At 44.1% G+C, this 23,436-nt stretch overlaps 1 protein-coding gene across 6 annotated transcripts in view; it reads left to right on the top strand.

Moving 5' to 3' along the window:
• LOC146867157 (uncharacterized) overlaps positions 1-23,436 on the top strand; it is a 1,274,092-nt gene that overhangs the window by 685,136 nt on the left and 565,520 nt on the right. For all 6 annotated transcript variants that reach the window (XM_085603699.1, XM_085603695.1, XM_085603693.1 and 3 more), the window contains one exon: positions 7,518-8,357. In XM_085603699.1, the coding sequence (XP_085459825.1) occupies positions 7,518-8,357 (840 nt within the window). The remainder of the gene's footprint in view (positions 1-7,517; positions 8,358-23,436) is intronic.

Below are 23,436 nucleotides of genomic sequence, written 5' to 3'. Positions count from 1 at the left end.
AATGGGTAAAATGTTTCAAAAACCAATATGCTGCTTTTAACACCACAGAATGGCATGAGACAATTAGTGTAGACCTTCCAAAAGAAAACCTTTTTTGCCCTAGTGAAATCATGATGGCCCTTAATGCAGTTGCCTGCGGACGTGCCCCCGGCCTTGATGGAGTGCCAGCGGATCTATTCGTTAACGATAAAGAGCGCTGGTGCTCATATATCCACCATCTTATCAATGCTATTGCCCTGGGTGCATCAGTACCAAAATCCTGGCAGGGTGCAGTAATTATCCCCGTTTTCAAGAAAGGAGATCGATCTTTGCCAGGTAATTACCGGCCTATAAGCCTTATAGATACCATCCAAAAGGTAGTGGGGCGTGTGATCGTCAATAGGCTCCTGGATTGGGCGGAAGAGACTAATGCCCTTTCAACCTTCCAGGCTGGCTTTCGACGATCCACAAGCACGGTGGATCAGGTCTTTCGTTTCACCATGATACAATGGAGGACGGTAGTGCTCGGCAAAGGAAGCCTGTATGCGGCCTTTGTCGATCTACGGGCTGCTTTCGATCTAGTCCCCTGATTAAAGCTATGGACGGTTCTACAGAAGCAGGGCATCCCAAACGATTTGTTATCTATGATAATGAGACTCCACGAATCAAATTATGCAAGAATCCAGTGGGGTGGCATAGGTTCGGTTACCTCAGACTTCCCAGTAGAGAGGGGCGTTAGGCAGGGATGTTCGATGGCCCCAGTTCTTTTTACACTTTATATTAATGATGTTGTAACACGCATGACCTGCACAAGTGGATGCTCCTTTTTTAGATGGTATTAAAATCCCTATTTTAATGTTCGCTGATGACACACTCATCCTAGCTAAAACGCCAAGTGGATTGCAGTGTGCTTTGTCCATCTTTGACCAATTTTGCAGTGAGTATGGCCTAGAGGTAAATATTATTAAAACCAAGCTGATGACTTTCAACCCCCATCGTAGTTTCAAGACAAAAATTACCTTAAATAATCGCCCGCTGGAGGTAGTGAAGAATTTCACTTACTTGGGTATGCACATATCCAATGCGAAGACCTGGCGGCACCATATTGAAATTACAACAATCAAACATAGGCAATTGGCAGGCGCAATCAGCTCAGAGCACAGAAAATCCTTCACTAAACCTGTGAAACCCGTTTTACAGGTCTATGAAGCTAAAGCTCTGGGTTCTGTACTTTATGGCGCTGAGCTGTGGGGGTTTGAAAAAATGCCGGCTCTTCAACTTTCAGAGAATACATTCCTAAGGGCCATCACAGGCGTTCCCAAAAGTACTCCACTGTTGCCCCTTAAGTATGATTTGGGTAGAAGAGCCATTTTAGATATGGCGCGGCTCCGCCCAATATTGTACTGGCGCAGGTTATGGACAACGCCTGCGCTTTCTCACTACGCAGGGGGCTTTCTAGACATTATAAGAACCGATCTCCACCACAAAATATGTTGGTTAAAAGCGCTTAGGGCATCCTTGCTTGAGCTTGGTTTGAGTACACTTTGGGAAGATCCTGTAGGTTCAACCTTCCCTTCTAAAAGTATGCTCAAGACCATTTATTGGGAGAGGGTTGCCCAGCGGAATTGGTGTAGTTCCAGCACTGGTAATATGACTAGAGAGTTCCTAGAGGCCAAGATGTATCCCCATCTTGAACCTTACTGGGATGTTATAACCAAGCCCAGAGACAGGAAGCTCCTCTTTCAACTGAGAGCTGGAGCACTTCCCCTTAGATTTTTGACAGCAAAGTGGGAAGCGGGAACTAGTGCTGTCTGCCCTGTCTGTGGTACAAATAATGAAACTATTGGTCATTTTTTGTTTTCATGTAGAATTTATGCTGCACCACGGCGTATATGGCTTTCCCCAATGTGCAAAAATTTAGGAACTATTAGTAGCATTGATGCTTTACGTATTATATGCACCAGCACATTGCCTTGGATTTCAATTGCCACTGCAAAGTATCTAGGATGGGCGTGGATGATTAGATTGAGACTGCTAGTCATTTGACTATTCTCTTGAACAGGGTGAGACTGCTAGTCTCTTAACTATTCTCCCCCTTGCTAATTTCAGTTTTTTACTATATGCAATCTGTTTTTAAAAAAATTTCCTTCATCAATTAATTCTTTCTGTTTTTAATAATTAGTATCCACTGTTATTACTGCGGAATGTTCAGTCCAGGGCTTCAATCATGTCTACCTGCATGTGATATTAAACAATACTTGTCGCTAAATGATAATAATGTCTCCCTTATGGATGTAATTCAATCAGAATTTGTTTAAAGTATGTAGCATCGAATTATACTGAATTTAATAGTTTTTTAACTTATTTAATGAAATGTCTATTGTAAATTGTACCTTGCTTTTATGAATATTATTCGAATAAAGCATACTTTGACTTGACTTGACTTGTTTATGTTCTGATGCATTTTTAATCCATGGCCGTAGGTTTGAAAGATCAGCTAGAGTAAGTATCCTACATCTATTAACATATAACTATCTAAGTTTCCTAATTCTTAACATTTAATTTGTTGCTTGCTCCAGGTTTAACGTTATTACCACGCGCCATTGTCCTGATTCCCCTATGTTCACAACCATCATCCTAATGTATTACCATGGCAACTGAAAATGCCCATCGCCACTCAGAAACTGCCTACTCCCAACTTTTCTGACCCCCACTCCCAGAAAGCTCTGTCGCACCTGTTCCCATTCTATGTTCTCTCCAGTACCTCTTTTACTTGCAACAAATATAGCTCCATCTCACCTTAGACAAAATAACCCCATCCTCCCTAAAGAATTCCGGTGTATTGTACCTCTACTCTGGATACTCTACCCACCCTAACATTTTGTCCCTACAAAAAACTTTCATGTCCCTATTTATTTTGCGCCTGGCCTTATCAATGGAGATAGGCTTCATCGCCCATCGCCATTGCCACCTTGGAATGAATTCTGTCTAGATGACAAAAGTTCCTGACCACAGCCTCTTAATTTCCAACATATCCTTCTTTTTTCTTTTAACATAGCCAATACTTTGCAGACCACCAAATAATTTTCACCCAGGTTCTAAACAAGTTTATCTGGACATCAATACCTTTTCAATAACTTATTCAAGTATTGTAACAGATCCCGCCATCTCATACCACCTTTCCCATTCCAAGTCACTTTAAAGAAGTGGTAGTCAAGCCCGAGATTAGTGCCTTGCCCTTTCTGTACTTCTTGCCTTTCCGCCGCCCACCTAATGAATGAAGGTTGTATGATCCATGTGGACAATTCGATCGTCTACGGCGCAGCAACTGCACCTGAAGAGAACATATGTGAGATACCACTGAAATGTCACAACTCATAAACCTCCTCTGTTCTCCATGCGCACATACCACCAACAGCACTCTGACGACCAGCGCCCCAAATGCATAATCCTATCCCAGCCCCAACCCAGCTGAACTGCTTCCATGGCCACACCAATCTTAAAAGAATGTGTTCCATAGTCCCTCAGTAGCTTCCCCAATACCTGACAATGCCTTCCGCGGTATTCACAACAGCTGATAAACAGTCAACTGAGCACCATCAGCGTGGTGAAATAAACGCTTCTTGGAATGCCCCGCTAATCACCCTTCACACAGATCCCCAAGGTACTGGACCCACCTCCGTCACTGGCAATGCCTGTGGCAACACTATCTTCCCTGTTACCCTCTGATCTGTCTTAGATTGACAAATGTGGAACTCAATCTTGCCAAACTTACCTCTGATATCCGCCCAATCCAAATGGTGGACCCATTGCCTCCCCAGTAGGTCAGAGACCCTGAAGGAACTGAAAAACATCTATGACGTCAGGGTGGCAAACAAAACCAACTCCTTTTGGTCCCTGCACAAAGTTGGCAGTGCACCCAAAACTTTGCCCAGCAAATGCCTTGATAACGGCCTCTTTACCCATGGTCAGTGACCCCTTTCCCACATCCAGTGTAAGGATGAACTGTACTATGTCTTCTTCTCTACTCCAAAGCTCTGACCTCCATTTTGCGCTCCTCTGCGAGAAGCTCCTGCTAAGCCTGCGAAAACAGGTGTATTTTGGCAACAACCCCACCACCAACTGAAGCATCCTCTCTCTCCTATGTTCCATATGTTCACTGGCACAGGTGTCCTGTCCTCGTTTGTCTCTGTGGCTAGGTCATGGAACCTCTCCCACTGTGAATGAGGCAAAGCATCTGCAATGTCATTATCCAACACCTGCACGTTTCTCCTTGGAGGCTACATCATGTCTCAAACAACCCATCACAAAGACGTCCATCAGCTTGAGGACCTGCTCATCCAGCACTGACTGTCTGTTTACCTCATGTAGCACTGTCATATGTCTACTCTAAATAGCACACTTTTGAGAGCCAATTCCTGCCCAAAGAATCATCGCCACCACTAGAGAAAAAAAATCAAAGAAAACAATTCTCCTGCCCCCCTGCTTCCATGTCGTAGGCCACTTCTCCGCACACCACCTGCCCTGTCAATACAGTCCAAAACCGAACCCACCATGAGCGTCAGAATATATCCGCACATCCCAGTCACATTCCTTTTGGGTTACCTTTGGAATGCCATTGAAATCCTTCAAGAACCTATGCAACATATGCAGATCTTCATGATGCGCCCGTGGAAAATCGCATGTGGTAATGAAGCAATGACAGCCCCGCTAAGGACATGCCCAGATGCCTACAGAAAGTCCTGCCTGTCCTGAGTACTATATATGCAAAATTCAAGTGCCCTAGCAAGACCTGCACTTCCTTTACAGTCACCTTGGGTTTTTTAACATTGCGCCTAGTAACAGTTGCATCTGCACTTTTTGTCAACTGGGAGGCGCACCTCCATTCACACAGTGTCCAATTCGATACACAGAAATGAAAGTACCGTGGCCGGCCACATTGTCTTTCTGGGAGCCACCAGCTCCCCGATGTCACCCAAGAGCTCATGAAAACTTGACAACAGTTGTTGATGGTCCGGAGAACCCGGTTGACCCACAAAAAATAAGTTGTCAAGATAGTGCGCCCCTGTCCTCTTCCCTATGTGCCACATGAAAATCCTCTGCAAGAAGGCGCTGAACAGCTCAAATACAGCACAAGGGATGACACAGCCCATAGGTAAAGCCTTGTTGACAAACCAGCGCCCTTCAAATTTTATGCCCAGTAACTGAAAATCCCCTGGATGGACTGACAGCAGCCGAAAAGCTGACTTAATGTTTCACTTCGCCATGAGTGCACCCTTTCCCACCTGTTCCGCCAACGCCATATCCATATCCACCAAGGAATACAATACCAATGTAGCCTCCCCTGGAATAAAATCATTGACGGAATTCCCTTCTGGCCATGACAAGTGTTGTATAAGTTTAAATATACCTTTTCTTTTTTTTTTAAACTACCCCAATGGGTGGTACGATCAAATTGGGCATAGGCCATGTCTCAAATGACTCTGCCATTCTGCCCTTCTGAATCTCTTTCTGTAGCTTTGTCCGCACCACTTGCTTATGTGACCGTGCAGTTTCTAAGTTCTCTGCCCATCTTGTAGCTCTAGGGCCCTTGTACCCCACACAAAATCATTCCTGAAAATCATCACTCAACACATTTGCATCCCCTTTGTTATGGTACCGTGCCACAGAACAATCCAATCGCTCTCCAACAATTACCGTATGAGCCTTTGCCCATATTGCCATGTGTCCTGCGTCCTCTCCTGTTCCCTGGCATCTGATTACCTTGCTGCCCACTGTATGCCCCTTGGTGTTGAATCCACTGTCCTGCCTGTGTCCCTGGTCCACTACATCCCGCCCCATAGTATTGCACGAGGGCTTGTCCAACCACTTGGAACATTCATCCCAGAACTTACAGTACTCCAACATACATAAGCCTTTGTTAAAATCCCAACATGTTTTAAGCAGTCCTCCCTGTGTCTTGGCCACTGTCCCCACCCATCCCCAGATGGGGCGTGACTGAAAGAGACGATATGCCAATTGCAGTCACTCACTGTCAATGTGGATTTATGAAATTTTATGGAACCCATCATCTGTTGATATAAATCGATGTCAATTTTTCCCCATTTTGCCTCAGAATCCCATGCTAGGCAGGTGTGAAACTCCTTTTCATAATGTACCCAGGCCAACCCCCGTACATGATTTGCACTCTGCGGATCAAGCCCATATATTTGATTAGGAAAAGGCACCGTTCAGGGTATTTTTCACAATATACACTTGTGTAAATTAAAAACTCCGCCGTCCAATTCTCAATTGTCATAGGCACCCTAGGCCGTTTTGTCAACTCAAATTCTTCTTTGGACCCCTCCTCAGCCCTAAGTTCTCTATGGAGGAGCTTCAGCAGCTCTATGTACTCCCCTTCCCATATTTTCTCCTTGGTTGCCCACATTAAATGCGCAACAAGGGCTTTAGTCACTCCCACAAATGGCAATTCCTTGAGTTCCTTACTCTTTTTCGCTCCAGTGACCTGCACACCTGCCTTATCTGGTACATCCTCACACTCTCCCTTCCCCCGCGGAATGCCCTGTTCCCCTTTAACCCCTATTGCTAGCATCCCTGTTTGTAGTACCTGCTCTATTATCCCGTCGACTGCACTTTGCTGCTCCAAGACTTCCTTTCCTCTGTCTGCACTTCCGTACTTACCACAGCATCCTTGACATACAAAGCTCTCCTTAAGAGTAATTCCCCGCAACCCTCTTCTCCCCCCTCATTCACTCCTATGGACACCTTCTGTGCGTGTACTGTGTTTTCCCCAGAACCTCCAGCGGCCTGGCGTCAAAGTCAATCGTCATGACACTACTACAAAATACTAGGAACAACCACATAATCCGAACCCCCTTGCACTGCTTGCACACCTATTTTCTTCTTCCTCTTGAACCTTGTCATCCACAACTTCACCTTCTTCCAAACCTCTCTTCCGTCATCTGGCTCCCGAAAGGCAATTCCACTCGTCTTTACGATTTTAATCCAGAATTTATTGAGAAGGGGAGCTAATTATATTAACGGGGTGTTAGTAGGTCACATGAAAAAGCAGTGCAGTCTTACCTGCCTCCACGTAGAACCTCTTTTCGAGGATCCATGCTGCCTGTTGCCCTCAGTTATAAGCACCACTGTGTTATGAAAGGCAATCCAAGCTGTGCAAAGCTGCTGCAAAGACACAATTGCAGGGTCATAGATATCAGTAGTAAAGGATAGTTAGAAGTCAATTGTTTTGCAACAGCCACCTCGTCTTTCCAGACGCCTTCTGCTTCAGTGTAGTCTATGCACTCAATAGGAATTACTTTGTATGAAACTGATGTGCAGCGTAACACAGTGAAATGAAATGGATGCTCCCTCTCGCAAACAAAGAAATGATCTATGATGTAAAAAATGTGCGCATGCCCCAGTATTATATACACCAGATGTTTATCCTGAAAGTGCTAAAGTGTTACAAAACAAAACTGTTGTAGAACACTGCACATGGCCATTGAAAATTAACATGTACAATTCATAATTTACAGGGGCTGTTAGTGGATGTCTTCAGCTGCTAGTGAAGCTATGGGAGTGGTGTGTACAGAAAACAACAAGAGGAAAAAGGAAATGGTTTAAGATTATCCTACAACACTCCTTTAAACTGCTGGTTTATCATCCATTAATTGATGTTAGGAATGCCATAGTTCCATTACTTTTCAGCGAGGACGAACGCCCAGTGGCTATTTCTAGACTTGGATCTCAGTGCATTCTTGCCAACCAAACCCTTGTTGAGGACTGCATCCGCAAACAACTCACGAGAACTCACTCAGGAATAACAATTAAAAGGAAAAGGGAAGAGGAATCAACATATCTGATCTTCAATGCTTCCACGCTGGAAGGGGATGCTTTACTTTACCTGTCCACCCAGCAGACACTGAATGATATTCTACAAACTAACTCGACAGATGACTCGTATGAACGTTTTCAAGAAATGGGAGCGATAGTGAAGAAGTGTCAAAATAGAGATCACATCGCGACACTACACAAAGAGCACTTGGGGAATGTTCCATATTACTTTGTACTAGAGAATGGAAAACCATTGTTACAGTATTTACATGAGAGTGAAAACCAACACACCCTGCTAACTATGGTGCACCTCCTACAAGACATTGCCAATGCCGTCAGCCAGTGCCACGAGAAGGAAGTAATTCTTCGGAATATCACCCCTGCCAGCTTCATTGTGTTTCCAAACAATGGAAGCAAATCGCTTCCGGTTCGGACCAAACTCGTCAATTTCCAGTATGCAAAAATGCTGCCAGTTCAAGACGCGCCCTATGTGCAAAATGCATCTGACGTCTATGAAAACAATTGTGGCTCAAGCATAGAAGGTAATTACATTTCTCAAAGTTTCTTGTTTTCACATTTTCGTCTGCAATTTAATCCACAGACTACTCTACTACATGTACATGATTACAGAAATGTATGAGTGAGTATCTTATAAAGAAATGATTAATTTATGCATAATAGATTAATACAAGCGTAGGATAGTCCAAACAAGCTAAAACAAGCATTGGCATAGCTAATAGGTTTTGCCGTTGGGACCATGTAAGTGTTTAGCCAGAGCTATTGGCTTCGGCAATGTATTAAGCTATGTCACCCAAGCAAACAGATATATTGAAGTACAAAGGAGAGCGTTTGATGTACATGATTGAAGCTCTTCTTAGTGTGGATTAAAATACTACAGAGACCCTGATGTTTTAATAAAATGTGTAGTGCTTTCAATATATCAACTTTAGAAGGCTGAGGGACTGAGATGGTGCTAAGAGCAATGTACACAAAGTTTGGCTGGAGAAATATACTGTGTGTTCCTTGTGAAGTTTCTAATGTTTTAATACCCACCCTTTCACATTACCAGCACCCTCTTGTGTTGTGTCTGTTTTAACTTATTGCTTTAGCATAAACTTCTGTTTGTTAAGGTCCTGCACTGAACACTAGTGGGCATTTTGCGAAAGACCAAGCAACCAATGACCTGCGTGTATATTGGAAACATATTGCTTTTTACTTGGATATATTGTGGGCTATTGGGAAGAAGATACTATTGTACAGTTTAATGTATCTTGTCAAAAATATTAGCATCCAGTAGTTCATCCGAATATTGCAATACTGCACTTTTCAAGAAACAAAATAAAATACAGTAGTATACTTATAAAGCGAAAGGAAATAGAGTAGTATGTTTTTTTTTTTTGTTTTTTTTTTTAGTTTAGAAAGCTTTATTGAATATAATAAACCAAGTAAAACATCAGTACAAGAGAGAATCATTAGGCAGCAAAATATAACAATAGAAAAGATTGAATTCATACAAGACTAACAAATGCCATAAGGGAAATAGGGGATATACTTATGGAAAAAGCTTTTTAAAGGTATTATATTTAAAGGGCAGGGAGGGGCAAGAGGAGGAAAAGGAAAGAGGGGAGGGGGAAGGAAGGGAGAAAGATAATCAATATACAGAGTAAATATCTTGTATTTAACATAAATTAATAAATGTATATATAAGAAAAACTGTGTGCTAGTCATGAATAAAGTAGTGCACAAAAACAAGATATTCAAGGGACAATTTGAGAGAGAAAATTAGTTAAAGGCAACCATAACAAATCTTTTTTGATCAACAGAAGTACAGTGGTAGCAAAGGCACGGTCAAGCCTGTGATGATGGCACAATAAGTTCCACCAGGCATTATATGAAATCTTTGAAGTGTCTTTCCAATTGGTTGTAATATTCTGTAAAGAAATGGCTATATACAGATCTATAAATTTGCGCACATTGCAGTAAACATTCCATATAGGTGCAGTACCACCCAGAAAAATATGGACAATATCAAAGGGGTGATCAGTAGCTGAAATTTCATTTAATTTTGACCAAATACGAGACCAAAGGGATTTAACTAATGGACAGTGAAAGAACATATGCAAAATATCACTATCTGCATAGGGGCACGACCAACATGTTTTAGAGTCAGTTAATTTGAATTTATGAAAATCGTACAAAGTCTATGTGGTACTAGTAGAGCGGGAAACAGTGTGCAACTTAGACCATAAGGAGTGCCAAACCTGAATGGGAAATTCTTGGGCTAGATCCTTTTCCCAGGAGAGTTCAAGCTTAGATTTAACTCTTTCAGCAGAGGGGCGGGAAAGTAGTTTATAAATAGCAGCGGCTTCGAGAGGAATAGAGAAATCTGGTAACGGGTGAAGGGCTGTGTCAGTAGTGGGCAAAGAGGCGTTTTGAGAGATAATGAAGGCTAAGGAATTTTTAAGTAAGGGATACTGAGAGGAGTATGCATTAGAAAGATGAAAGGAGGCATGAATGTCGGAGAAGTCTCGCAAAGAATTATTACTAAGTAAATGATCGTAAGTAATGATACCTTTATCGATCCATTCTTTACAGAAAAGCGCTCTATGATTTATCTTTAAAGATTTGTTATACCAAATCGGAGTTAAGGAATGAAACTCTGACTGCGAGAGGGAGGAGCGAAACACCGAGAGAGCAAGTGCTTTGGAATGTTTAAAGATGGGGGTGAGAAAACGCCGCGGGGGATGAGATAAGCGAGTGGCCGTAATAAATGAAAAGGGTGAAATTTGCGCGAGTTCTATTGAGCTCCAAGCTGTTAGGGGAGGGTCAGAAGAATCAGAAAGAAGAGGCCAAATTTGTTTTAAAGTAAAGGCCGAATGGACTCGAGAGAGATTGGGGAAGTTGACTCCACCTAAATCTTTGGGTTGCTGAAGACGAGAAAGAGAGATCCTAGCTTTGTGCCTATTCCATAAAAATGTTATGAAAATACGGTTTATTGTTTTAAAAAAATAGAGTGGAAGGGAAAATGGAAGCATTGAAAGATAAAAATTAACAATGGGAAGAAGCGTCATTTTAATAGTTGCTATCCTTCCCCACCAGAATAAGAAAAGGGGGGACCAACTATCTATAAGGGAAGAGAGCTTTTTAACTATATCTTTCTGGTTAAGCTTAACAGTTTCACTAATAGTGTTAGCATAAAGAATACCTAAGCATTTAATATTACTAGAATTCCATTCGAAGCCAGAGCCCTGAAACATATGAGGAAGGCAAAATTTGTTAAGGGGTAGAACGTCAGATTTATCTACATTAAGTTTATACCCAGGAACCAGAGAATATTCTTGCAACAAAGAAAACAATGAAGGCAAAGAAGTGGTCGGATTAGAAATATAAAATAAAATATCATCCGCATAGGCAGTAAACTTAATATCAATGTTCTGAAATGTGAAACCAGTATATGATGGTGAGCATCGAATTTTTTCTAAAAAGGGCTCTAGCGCAAGAATAAAAAGAAGAGGAGAGAGAGGACAACCTTGTCTGGTTCCTCTATGCAAAGGGAAATAATGAGATTGAGATCCATTAACCTAGATAGAAGTAGAGGGAGCAGAGTATAACAATTGAATATATTGAATAATAGTAGTGCTAAATCCATGCCACCTCAACGCACCAAACCTAAAATCCCAGCACACTCTATCAAAAGCTTTCTCAGCATCCAATGTAATAGCAGCGACTGGGGAATCCATCTTTGAGGCCAGGTGAATAATGTTGAGAAAAGTTCTCGAATTATCAGTAATAGACCTGCCTTTAACAAATCCATAATGATAAATGTTGGTGAGGTTAGGAATAATTTTATTAATACGAGAGGCCAAAACTTTGGCATAAATGTTACAATCAGTATTAATTAAAGGAATGGGTCGGTAATTTTTACAGAGAGAGGGGTCTTTGTCTTTTTTAGGAATTAGACATAACATTGCCTGTGTGAAAGAGCCTTTGGATTCTCCTTGTGCAAGAAAATAGGTAATAAAGGAAAATAAGTGAGATAACAGGATATCCTTAAAATGAAGATAGAAACGAACTGTACAACCATCTGGGCCAGGAGTTTTATCTTTGGGAAGAAGAGTAATAGCATTAAGTATTTCTTTTTCTGAAAGGGGAGCATCTAGGGAGGAAAAGTCAGAAGAACTATCAGAGGACCTGGGAATAGACTGAAAGAAAGAGTCAATTTGGGTAGGAGAGGGAACGGATTCCGGAGTATAAAGTGAGGAGTAATATTGAACAAAGCAATCAAGGATTTTGTCATCGGTGTATTGATGATTCCCATGTGAATCAGTAATGGTTATTATTTTGGATTTTTGTTTCTTAATTTTGAGATAGGTAGCAAGAGATTTGCCAGCCTCATTACGTCCCCCATACATTTTAGCATGAAAATTGAGAAGGTTATTACATGCAGAATCCCAAGAGTGTTTGTTGTATTGCATTTTTGCTTTAATGAGAGAAGAAAGTGTTTCTGAGGAGCTTTTGGTAAAGTAAAGATGCTCTAGGTCTTTAATTTGCTTAAGAATTTGAGCTGTTTTTGATAAAGCTAATTTATTTTTTCGGGATACAAAATCGATTATAAATCCCCGGGCAGCGCCTTGAAAGCTTCCCAAATAAAGTGAAAATGAGAAGTAGAATAAAGATTGTTTGTAAAGAAATCTTCTGCAAAAAGCGTAAATTGTTCAGTAAATTGCGGGTCAAGGAGGAGCGAGTTATTAAAGCGCCAGCGCTGAGAGGTGGGGGTAGGTGAGGGAAAATCCATATTGATTATAACAGGGGCATGGTCAGAGATAAGAATAGAGCCTATTTCTGAATTAGTCATAAATTGGAGGGCATGTTGGGTGAGAAAAATATAATCAATACGGGAGTGTGATGCATGCACTGGAGAAAAAAAGGAAAATTCTAAGGTGTCAGGATGAGAAAGTCTCCATGAATCTATAAGACCTCTAGAGGAGATGGCTTTAAAAAAGGACTTTTGCATCTTATTAGGAACATATCTGGTGAGTGACTTACGATCAATAAAGGGATCCATAAGTTGATTACAATCACCTCCTACAATCAAATCATCACTTGCATGAGAGGAAAGAAACAAAGAAAAGTCCTTCCAGAAGGTTAAGTCTATACCATTGGGGCCGTAAACATTACAGAAGGAAAATTGTGTATTATTGACAGTGACATCTAAAAATAACCATATACCACAATTATCATGGAGTTCATTATGTAGCTGGAGAGACAATGATTTATGAAACAAAATAATAACACCATTTTTACTGTTCACTGCCTGAGAGCAGAAAGCCTCTCCAGCCCATTGTTTACGTAGTGAAGATAAATCTTGTGAGTTAAGGTGAGTTTCTTGTAACAGTGCAACATGACATTTCAGCCTCACTAAATGAGATAAAACACGTTGTTTTTTAACAGGATTTCGAATACCTTTAACATTCCAGGAAATAACACGAAGACCGTTCATTTTTTAGAAGGAAAATAAGAAAAAGCAAAAGGAGATAAAGAAGTTAAGACAAAATGGAAAGTTAGAGAGAGATAATGAAGATAGATGGTGATTAAATGTAATAGACAGAAGATAGCCAAGAACGAAGAAGCTAAAGTAGATGTCCACCACGGAGATAATGACAGAAGTAGAGAAGGAAAATAATGGAGTACCACAAGCAGAAGTAGGAAAGAGAAAAGTATAACGTGGGATAGGTAATGTGAATGTTGCCAAAAATATTGAGATGAAAGGGATAAAAAGGAAACGGAAAGGGAAAAGAAGGTATGGAGAGGAGAAAAAGAGGGAGAGGAAAGGGGAAAGAGTAAAAAGGAGGGTAAGGGGGAACTGAGATCCCCAAAAAGCATCCAAAGGAGGATGGCAAGAAGCCAAAGGGCTTCAGCCACAGGGAACAATTGAACAAATAACATTAATGTGGGAGGGGGGCAATGAAGAACAAGACAGCCGCACTAAGAAGAGACACCTAGAAGAATAGATTGCCATAGAAAATAAAAAAATGAAAATGAAAAACTGTGAGATAAAAATCTAGAACTAAAGGCAATCAAATAGGACAAATGAAGGAACTTACCAAACATCTAGAGAAAAAAAAAACAGCAGGGGAATGGAATGCACAATATATACACCAGGACTGTACAAAAGGCGACCTTGACAAAAACACCACGTGTGGGAGATCTGCAAGACAAAAGATGGGGTGAACAAAGGAAGCAGAAGAACTATACCATACATACTAGAATATAAATAGAACAAAACTCAATAGTCAGACATTAACAAACAAATAAAAAACAAAAAACAGTTAGGGTTTGCTCAGTTCCATAAGTTCTTCTTTGTGAGTATGAATCAACTTCCGCAGGTCTGCAGGATCTTCAAAACTAAAAGTTCTGTCTTTATAGGTCACTTTGAAAAAACAAGGATGAATTAAGCCGTAGCGAGCATTCATGGCCCTCAATGCAGGTCTAAGATCCAGAAATTCCTTTCGACGAGAAGCCGTAGGTTTGGAAACTTCCTGAGTGAAAAAGACTTTGTGGCCAGACCAAATCATTTGCTTATGTTGCTTAGCCGCTCGGAGAACCGTCATGAGATCTGAGTATAGAAGGAAATATGCAATGATTCCTCGAGGTTTAGATGTAGAAGATGTATTCTTTGGCCCCAAACGATGGGCTCGTTGTATGATGAAATCTGAAGATTTTGGGAGGCCAGCAATTTGAAGAACTTGTGTTTTCAAAAATTGGATCATATCCGACCCTTCAGAATTCTCCGGAATACCATAAATGCGCAAGTTATTGCGCCTATTGCGATTTTCTAAGTCCTCCGCAACCTTCTTGAGCTGGCTGACTTCTTTGGTGAGGGTGTTGACCCCTGCGACCACATCTTGAGCATCACTAATCCTCTGCACTACATCAGAAAGTCTCGTATCCAGGCTAGACCATTTGTCATCTAACCTCTGAAGTGTGGTAACAGTGTCAGTCATAAAAGGACGGATAAGATGCAACTCCTCCATGATGTCCTCAAGAGTAAGAGGCAACGGAGACTTAGTTGGGGAAGGCGGGTCCTTTTTGGTACGTTTGACGGAGGAGGCATTCGTATCCTTTCGACCTCCTGAGGAGCCTCCATGAGGTTTGATTGAATGTGTGGCGTCCATGTTGGAGGTATCTCCACAGAGAGTGACAAATGATGACAGATGAAGACAGCAGGCAGAGCAGCAGTAGTGTTAATGAAGCAATAATAAGAGAAAAGTGTAGCTCAGGGAAAAAAAAAAATGCTGACAGTTCCTCAGCACGGCGCAGTAATGGGCACGTTGAAATATGGGGTGCCAGAAACGCGCCTCAGAGAAAAAGCGAATTGTCAGTGGAGCAAAGGAACCAGCAACACCAGCATCTCCAAAGAGACTGTATAATAGGATTTAGGTCATGCCATTAAAGCAAAGTGGGGGCATCACTTGAGGAAAGCACAAAATAGTCGCTTTTCAGTAGTTCTGAGAGATTGAAGTTAAGTTAATACAAAGGCACTGAAGGAGTCCAACAGCAACCAAAAATCACCATAGAAAAATGGCATGACATAAAAAAAGGCAGCCTCCACCTCAGTGGTTCTGAATTAAAGCATTAGACAAAAGAACATGGTTGCAGAAGAAGAAAAAGAAAAAAAAAAAAAAAAAAAAAAAAAAACGCTGCATGGAGGACAAAATGGCGGCGGCTGTCTGAGAGGAACAGGAATCATCAAATAAAATGACAAAAAGACCATATTTTTGGTCAAGAAACTTGCCAAATTAATCACAGCCATCTCCAACATTGAAGTCCGTCATTTTCATGAAGCTCCGCTGCAATTACGGGATTCCTTCGTGTTCGAGCCGGCTCGACCGAGCGGAGCTCTTCACGTGGCGGCCATGTTGTTTCGCCACGCCGCGCGCTAGTATGTTTTATTAAACGAGTTAAAAGCCAGGTGTGTTGTTAAGTAGAATGTTGACTGTCATTTCACAAAAAAGGCGCATTTGAAAAAACACGAAAACATCAACAAAAGAAGAGGGTGGGGTGGCATTTTTCACCTCAGATTTGCTACTGAGGCCAGACACGACCCCATGCCCCATGCCCTATGCTCTGACGGTTTTTATAGGATAAGGGCCCTGTGTTGTGTTTCTGGTGGCTCAGTGTATGTATTATCCAGGTCAGTGACAGCTTACTCTACCACAGTAAGCTATACTAACCCCCAAATGGCAGGGTAAATAGAACAAACAATCTTAAACTCACTATCGGCCGGATATGTAGCATTTTCGTAACAAGATGCTCCTAATTTTCCTCGAGTTCCCCTGAAAGTCAAACTGCTAAGCGGAGAGTCGACCCTGGTCTAAGATCCCTGATCAAGAGCTGAGGACCATTTTTTTTGCTCTCCGTGTGAAGGGTTTTGAGGGCAGCTTTCAGGGGCGGATGGTGACATTTGAAAGTGGTGAGGCGTAAAACAATTGTCGTACTTCACTGCGGCAAGCGAGCGTCGCGAGCGAGCCTGAACTACCTTGGGTAGATTCTCCCCCCCCCAGAAAATGTTGAAAAAAGAGTGGGCAAATGGTGCATTTTCACGCAAAGAAATCCCATCTCTTGAACTCCACTTATTGAATCACAAGGTAAGTCATTTGCCGAAAGTTGTAGCTAAACTACCACAAGGACTTGAGAGATCAAGGACTCTCATCACAGAGACGTTTATTTTATTAAATGACTGCATTAATTAATGCAAATGAGCTAGATGATAAATTGGAATACTGATGCTTCTTGTAAAGGCTACAAGTATCATAGTGGAAAGATTCAGGCTTCCGGTCATGTGACTCATGGAATGCACACCTGAACTATGGGTAAGAGCAGGTCAAAAAGGTTTTTTGTAAAAAGTAAAACCAACACGGTAGAAAGACCCTGACGTTCTGACGTGTGATTAGGCCAGATGAGTACCTTTTTGATCTGTGAATAAGAGAAAGGTTGTCAAACATCTGTTACACGGCTTTTGGCTTTAAATTATGAATGTATTCATTTGCTGGCATGGTAAGCTCATTTAAAATGATTGTATGCTGTCAGTACGGCACTGCACAATTATTTACATATATGTTTCACAAAACAGTTTACAGCTGTCAACAACTCAAATGTCAGTTATATTATAAAGCGCCATGTGCTTTAATCTAAGTATGAGATTGCCTACTTCTAGCAGTTGAAATCTCCATGTGAAACACCACAACTCATTATTCAGTTGGGCCCTGTAATTCGTGTGACTACCCAAGCCAGATGACATTATTAGGCTACTTAGGCTCATTACTCTGAACTGAACCCTAGGAGCCCTAAAGTTTGACACCTGGCATGTGCATGACCCCTTATTCATTTAAGGGAGTTGTGTTTTGGATGCCTTTTTGTCTTGAGACTGTTTTTTGTGGTTTCTTCTATGGGGACTGAAACCCCAGGTGAGTTGTTCACGTGTGCCTTCGGTCACTGAGAAACCAAATTAAAGAGCAGATATACAATAGTATTCGACCGGGCACACATGCCACAGATCTACATTGTAAATGCAGTTCTTTTTAAAAATTGACCTAGGAGTTCCCGAGTATAACAGAGGCATTCGACATGTCTGACCTACTTCTAACCATGATTCTTTCTGAAGCACAGTTGTGTTATTAATGACAACCGTCTTTACCCACTGCCTCCGACTTAAAACACCTGTCCTTTGTAGGATTACTGCTTCATCTTATAAACACAACGGCAGAAGACATTCAAAACAATGTAGCAAGAATATTTACCCCCACCCCCTCGTTTCGGATGCATTAGTACATGCAACATTAGCACCTAGAGGTCAAGACGTCGGATTTCGCACTTTAGAAGTATCACATAGCAAAGTATTTAACCCGCTACTTGGACCCACTGCAGGCAATAAATGATGCACAAGTTATACAGCAGAAATGAAATCGCCCAATCAGCAGGCTTTTGAATCTGGGACCTGCAGGTCTGCCATTTAGTGCAGTATTATATCTTCTACTTGTACTTTGTATGCTTTTGTAACCTGCACACATCACTTTTTCCTTTTGTAACCTATCGTCAGCTACCTCTTGTATTCTGTTTGCTCTTGATACTTGCACAATTGTCACTAATGCCTCATGTAACGTAATGTTTGCTTTTGTAACATGCTCACTTGTAATTTTTCTCCTCATGTATCATCACTATTCCTATTGTGAAGCGCTCTGACACCTTCGGGTAAAGTCCGTGCTATATAAAAACGCATTAAATATATAAATAAATAAATAAATAAACAAAGATGACATTGGCATGCATTCAACCCACTGGGCTGCCTTACTACGTGTAGAGGGAAAGCTCTACAAAGTACTCAGAACAACATATTGTTTGCAAGTGCATTTCTACAGCCATCCACCGCGCATCAAAGATGTACCCGTGCCGTTCTTTGCATGACAGACGGAGCAGACGTCACCGAGCAATAAAGCGCTCCGCAGCACACCTCCGGGGGTTTACTGGTGCAGCGTGCGCATGGGACACCGTACTGGTGCTTCACGTAGAAATACACTCTGAACAACCAGCACTGAATGCTGCACTGCCGGGGGTTGGGGGGGGATAGAGAGAGTTTCACGACCACACTTTAGAGCTGCCTGGCTGTTTTTTCTGTATAAGGGGGTCAACGTGGACGCCCCCTCGCTGGGGTGTCTGTCAGTGTCCCCTTATAGGACCGGCTGACATGCTGTGCGGGAGCCTCTATGTAGGTACAACTCAGTTCCCCCCCTACCCCCACCCCGCATTACGGTTTGGACCGCAACCTCCAGGTCCTCTGCCTGAATGCACGCACATATGCTGCAGACAAGGAACACCCCCCCTCCATAAGACGGGGCCCGGACAGGAGGGAGATATGGTTATTAAACAGTTAAACTGTCACTTCTCCCATCACCGGGACACCATCAATCACTACAGTTTGCCCAGTCCCTCTCACCTTTGCCACTTTTTCTTTTCCTCACCCCATCGTACCTTTGGCTCATCCCTTCCTACCTCTCTCACCACCGCCCCTCACATTCACCAAAGTGTATGCTGCTGCCTCGCTTCTCTTGTATGTAGATTTACTTCCTTCTATGGTCTACCTCAATCACATATCGCATAAGTGCCTCAACCTCATACCTCTACCTCATTCGCAGATGCGGGCCGGCTCATGCTCCAATACTCGTGGGGGGGAGGGGTAGTGTTAGGGGTCATGCGCGGCGGGGGAGATTAAAATAAAGCACCACCATTATTAAGAAAAAAACTAAACTTACCGGTTCCGCGCTGGCTCTGCTGCGAGTCCACCTCCTTGGCCGGGATCGACTCACGCGTTGGCGCCTTGGCAAGTACCGCCCAGTCCTGGTACCGCCTGCTCTCAGCCAAACCAGACGCTGCTCCAGCAGCAGCGCCAGGATTGGCTTGAGCAGTAGTGCGCATGTTCTGTTTAGGGCTTAAAAATTTTTGCGCCAGCCCAAACATGCGCACTAGGCTGCTCATTAGAAGAGCAGCATGGAACAACCCTCACTCTTCTAATGAACAGCCTAGTGTGTGCATGTTCAGGGCTGGTCGCAAAATGTTTCAGCCCAAAACAAAACATATGCACTCTTGCTGTGCGCTCCGCTGACCGACGTGTGGAATCTGTCAGTGTCAATCAGACACTGTCACTTGCAGCTGAACTCTAGTGCTGCCCGGCCCCCTTCTAAGCCGGTTGCCTGGGAATCGGATACAGGCCAGGAATCAGGATTGCATTGTGTGAGAGAGTTAGAGTGACACCGGTCACGGCAACGCTCGGTAGGGCAATGCCCAAGCACCCCAATGGACGCACCGCCCCTGGTAGCTTTGGGTCATACAGGGCCTCCTTGAATATTTATTACCAGACCGTATACAGCATCCAGGGACTGATATGCACATACCATCCAAAACTTGATAACCCCCAAGAAAAAGAGAGTATTCTCCTAATATTTAAAATTGAAATAATGGACGTTTTAGGTGCACAACAGGTGAGAAACATGAATATTGAATGGGATAAAGAAGCTGGTATACATGACGTACCAGCTGAAGACAGGATATCTTTGCTTGGATGTTTTCCTCGGCTTCTCCTTGGGGATTATACTGAAGACTTTGCTCATGGAGCTGCAGGGGAGGTCTGGGGCCCGTTCTCTGTGCTCATTGTCTGGATGCCTGTGCTCTGTGGTTGGTTGTAAGTGCACTGTTTTAGTTTAGACAAGCATGACAACAGGTGCTTTGCCATCGCTGCCATATAGTGTGAGGAGCCTTAGATAATAGCAACCTGGAAGGAGACTGTGGAGATTCCCACAACCTGAGCCCACCCATGAGAAACAAAAATATACTGTGTACTCAAAGGCACAAGCTGGAGAGCAGAACGCGGAAGTGCCTCTTTCCGGCCAGACATGCCTGCGTGCTGACCAGCAGTGCATGAGTCCTGTAACGGTCTAGTTGTTCCCGTGAGAGCAGACCCCTAGCCTGGCAGGGCACACACACATTGTAACACTCTCTGGCCAGGCGTGGCCAGAGAGCATAAATAAATGGGCAGAGGTCGCACGGGACTTCCGGCCCAGACTGTAACCCAGGTGTACGTGTCGTATGTGTCTAGTGGCTATACAATTGTCCAGGCTGTCTGTGAGGGGCAACTCCACACTGGTGACGAGGGTGGGCGTTTATGCCCATATACTGCTGTCCCCCTAACTCCGTTGATAGAAATTTGGTGCCGACCGCGCCTTTGTCTAGGCGTCTGCTTATCACGCTGAAGTCCGGCGCGCTCCCTCTGCCTCCCACAGCGTGCCTGCGGCCGCAAGTGGGCGACATGAACCTGCTGCCGTGCTTTTGGCGCGCCAACGAGGACAAGGTGCCACCCTGCCGACCTCTGCACATCATCCGCCGTGTGCCCAGAGTGAGTCTTTACCCGCCTGCAGCCTCGACATCGTGCACACGCACGCCTCCTCCAGCCGTGTCTAGTGCCTGCCGCGGCGCTCTGTCCTTCCCACTTTACCTCGCGGAGGCACGCTACACCACCTGCTGGTCACCAGAAGCAACTGCATGCTCTCAACCCACTGTGTGTGCCCTGTAAGTGCCCTGTCGCCTGGCTATTGTGCATACCGGCACATTTACCTGGAGGTGAGAGCGGGAGAAGACACCCAGCCTGTAGAAGGAGGTGCTCATCGCCCTGATACCCCTAAGAGCAGTGAAAAGACGGACTGTGCCAGGGTGGCCAGGCAGGCCCAGCGCGCGCTACTTACCTGCTGGTGAGAAGTTCATCAGACCCTACAGGGGGTAATCACCTTGCTGACACCGCCAACATACCGCCATATCGCTCCCAGGTGCAGCTGCAGCGGCCACGCCCGCAGCCCAACAGAACGGGCCGCTGGCCCAGCACGTGGCGCAGCCCACGTCGCAGCACTCACAGATTGCTGCGCTGCCTCCGTTCAGCGAGCTGATTGATCCAGCCACGGCGTCGCCTAGGTGGACGGTTTGGATCGGCAAGCTCAACAATTACTTCACCGCCACTCGTGAGATGGACGGCGAAGTAAAGAGGTCGTTACTACACCATTTTGGTGGGGAAGAAATATATAAACTATTCGCTCACCTCCCGAATACCGGTGCTCCCACTGATTATGAGGCAGCAGTTAGTGCATTAAACGCCCATTTTGACCCGCAACTCAACCCAGACTTCGAGCATTTTAAGCTCCATCAGGCACGTCAGAGGGAAGGCGAAACAATGGACGCATTTCACGCTCGCCTGCGAGAAATGGGCAGTACCTGCACGGACGACTATCAGAATAAGGAAGTAAGAACCCAAGCAATCCAAGGGTGCCGCAACAAACATCTTCGGACCCTCATACTGCGACAGCTAGGGATCACCCTAGAAGACATCCTTATCCTACCAAGGTCGCACGAACTCTCCAATGCCAGAGCAACAGTTTTGGTCCATCCTTTAGCTTATTCAAATGTAAATCACTCACTTACTTAAAAAACAAAATGTAAATCATGATTAATGCATATGCATCACATCATTGTCCCAGAAGCATCTGCGCTTCTACTTAAGTTTATATTGGTAATTTCTGATTTACGAAAAGGCATTCCAAACTTTCATGCAGTTAGCACACGTGGGAGCGCTGGTGCGCTTCTGTTCCAGTAATTATGGTGTTGCTGGCAATCCTTGTGGAGCAAGAGTGTTGGGACCAATCGGGTCCAATGTAGGTAAGCAATTGTAGGTGCCGAAGTATTGTTGTACTTCAGTCTAGCAGCGCTAGTGCATTCAGCAGTGATTTTAGGAAGCCACAGTGTTTTAAAAACAGGCAGTATTTCCAAGTCCCGGCGTCACAATGAACAAGTTGTGGGCACTTCCTTTTAAGGGAATTATGGTAATGGCAGCCCCTTACAGGCAACACCGGTGCAGTCCTTGGACCAGGACAAATCCTCGGTGACTCCCACCTCCTTGAGGAGGTGTTAATGATCCCTCGGAATAAGCACAGGACAACAGAACACCCAGCAACAGCCCCGGGCTCTGCAGTGTGGCACACTTTATGAGGCAGTCGCGGGACCGGGAAACATCAGCACTTGAGGGAAACAAAACGTGCACATTTCTGGGAAGTACTCGTTCACACCCATGCCGCTGAAATCGGAGCAAAGCGTGTGTCCTGCCTCCCAGCTGTCACTGTGAGAGCCTTTGCTCGCTCCTGAGACAATACTCCATGGGAGTGAACGTTTGAAAAGAGGTGGGACATACACCTACCATTAGCCATTTGCAGGCTCCAACTTTTACACAACACACATAAAAGCCAATCCAAAAGAGTGGTTCCATTCACGCCTGTAAGCAAGGCAACAGGCAGCAGGCAAATAGGCGGGAGTTGAAGAGGTGAGAGGCTCCCAGATCCCTCTGCACCTCCCCCCATGCAGTTCAGTAGCCCAGCAGCCCAAACAGGTGGGCAGCGCACAGACAGCAACGCAAGGGAGCCCACGCAAGCCCACATGAAGGAGCACCAGGGGGCCCAACAGCACCTGACAACGCCAATCGTCTCACCCTGATGCAACTTGGCTCAACTCAGCAGGTGTTAAGAGAGTGGGGGGGGGGGGATAAGTTGGATGCGACCACCATAGAGGCAGCTCAGGTGGTTTTGAGCACAGGGGGGTCTGCTATTTCATAGCCCCTGTTTAGAACTCGCTCCTCCCTCCTTCGCCCTGGTGCTGTCTTCCACTGTCTTCTGCTGTCTCCTGCTGCCTTCTGACTTCTGCCAGGAGCGGTGCACCAATTCCAGCCCCAAGTTCGGAACTCCTGGCTGGGGACCTAGGGGCAAATGATCCATTCCCCTCGCAGGACGAGTTGGGCGTCAGCCAAGCCACTATCTAACTACCGCCTCGAGCCCAGGAGTCATCAAGCGGGCTTGTGCCTGACCTGGTAAGGCACCACACACACCATACCACGCCACAACATCATAGACTGGCATGAGGTCAGGAAAAGAAAGGCGGACTGTCACCAATGTCATTAACAACAGGAGAAGGTAAAACAAAATCTTGAGCGAATCCATCAAAGGTCAGGCCAAGACAGACGCAAAGGAAACAATGGAT

Source organism: Triturus cristatus, chromosome 1_2, assembly GCF_964204655.1.
Source record: "Triturus cristatus chromosome 1_2, aTriCri1.1, whole genome shotgun sequence".
Classification (NCBI taxonomy): domain Eukaryota; kingdom Metazoa; phylum Chordata; class Amphibia; order Caudata; family Salamandridae; genus Triturus; species Triturus cristatus.
This window is presented reverse-complemented; position numbering and strand designations above follow the sequence as displayed.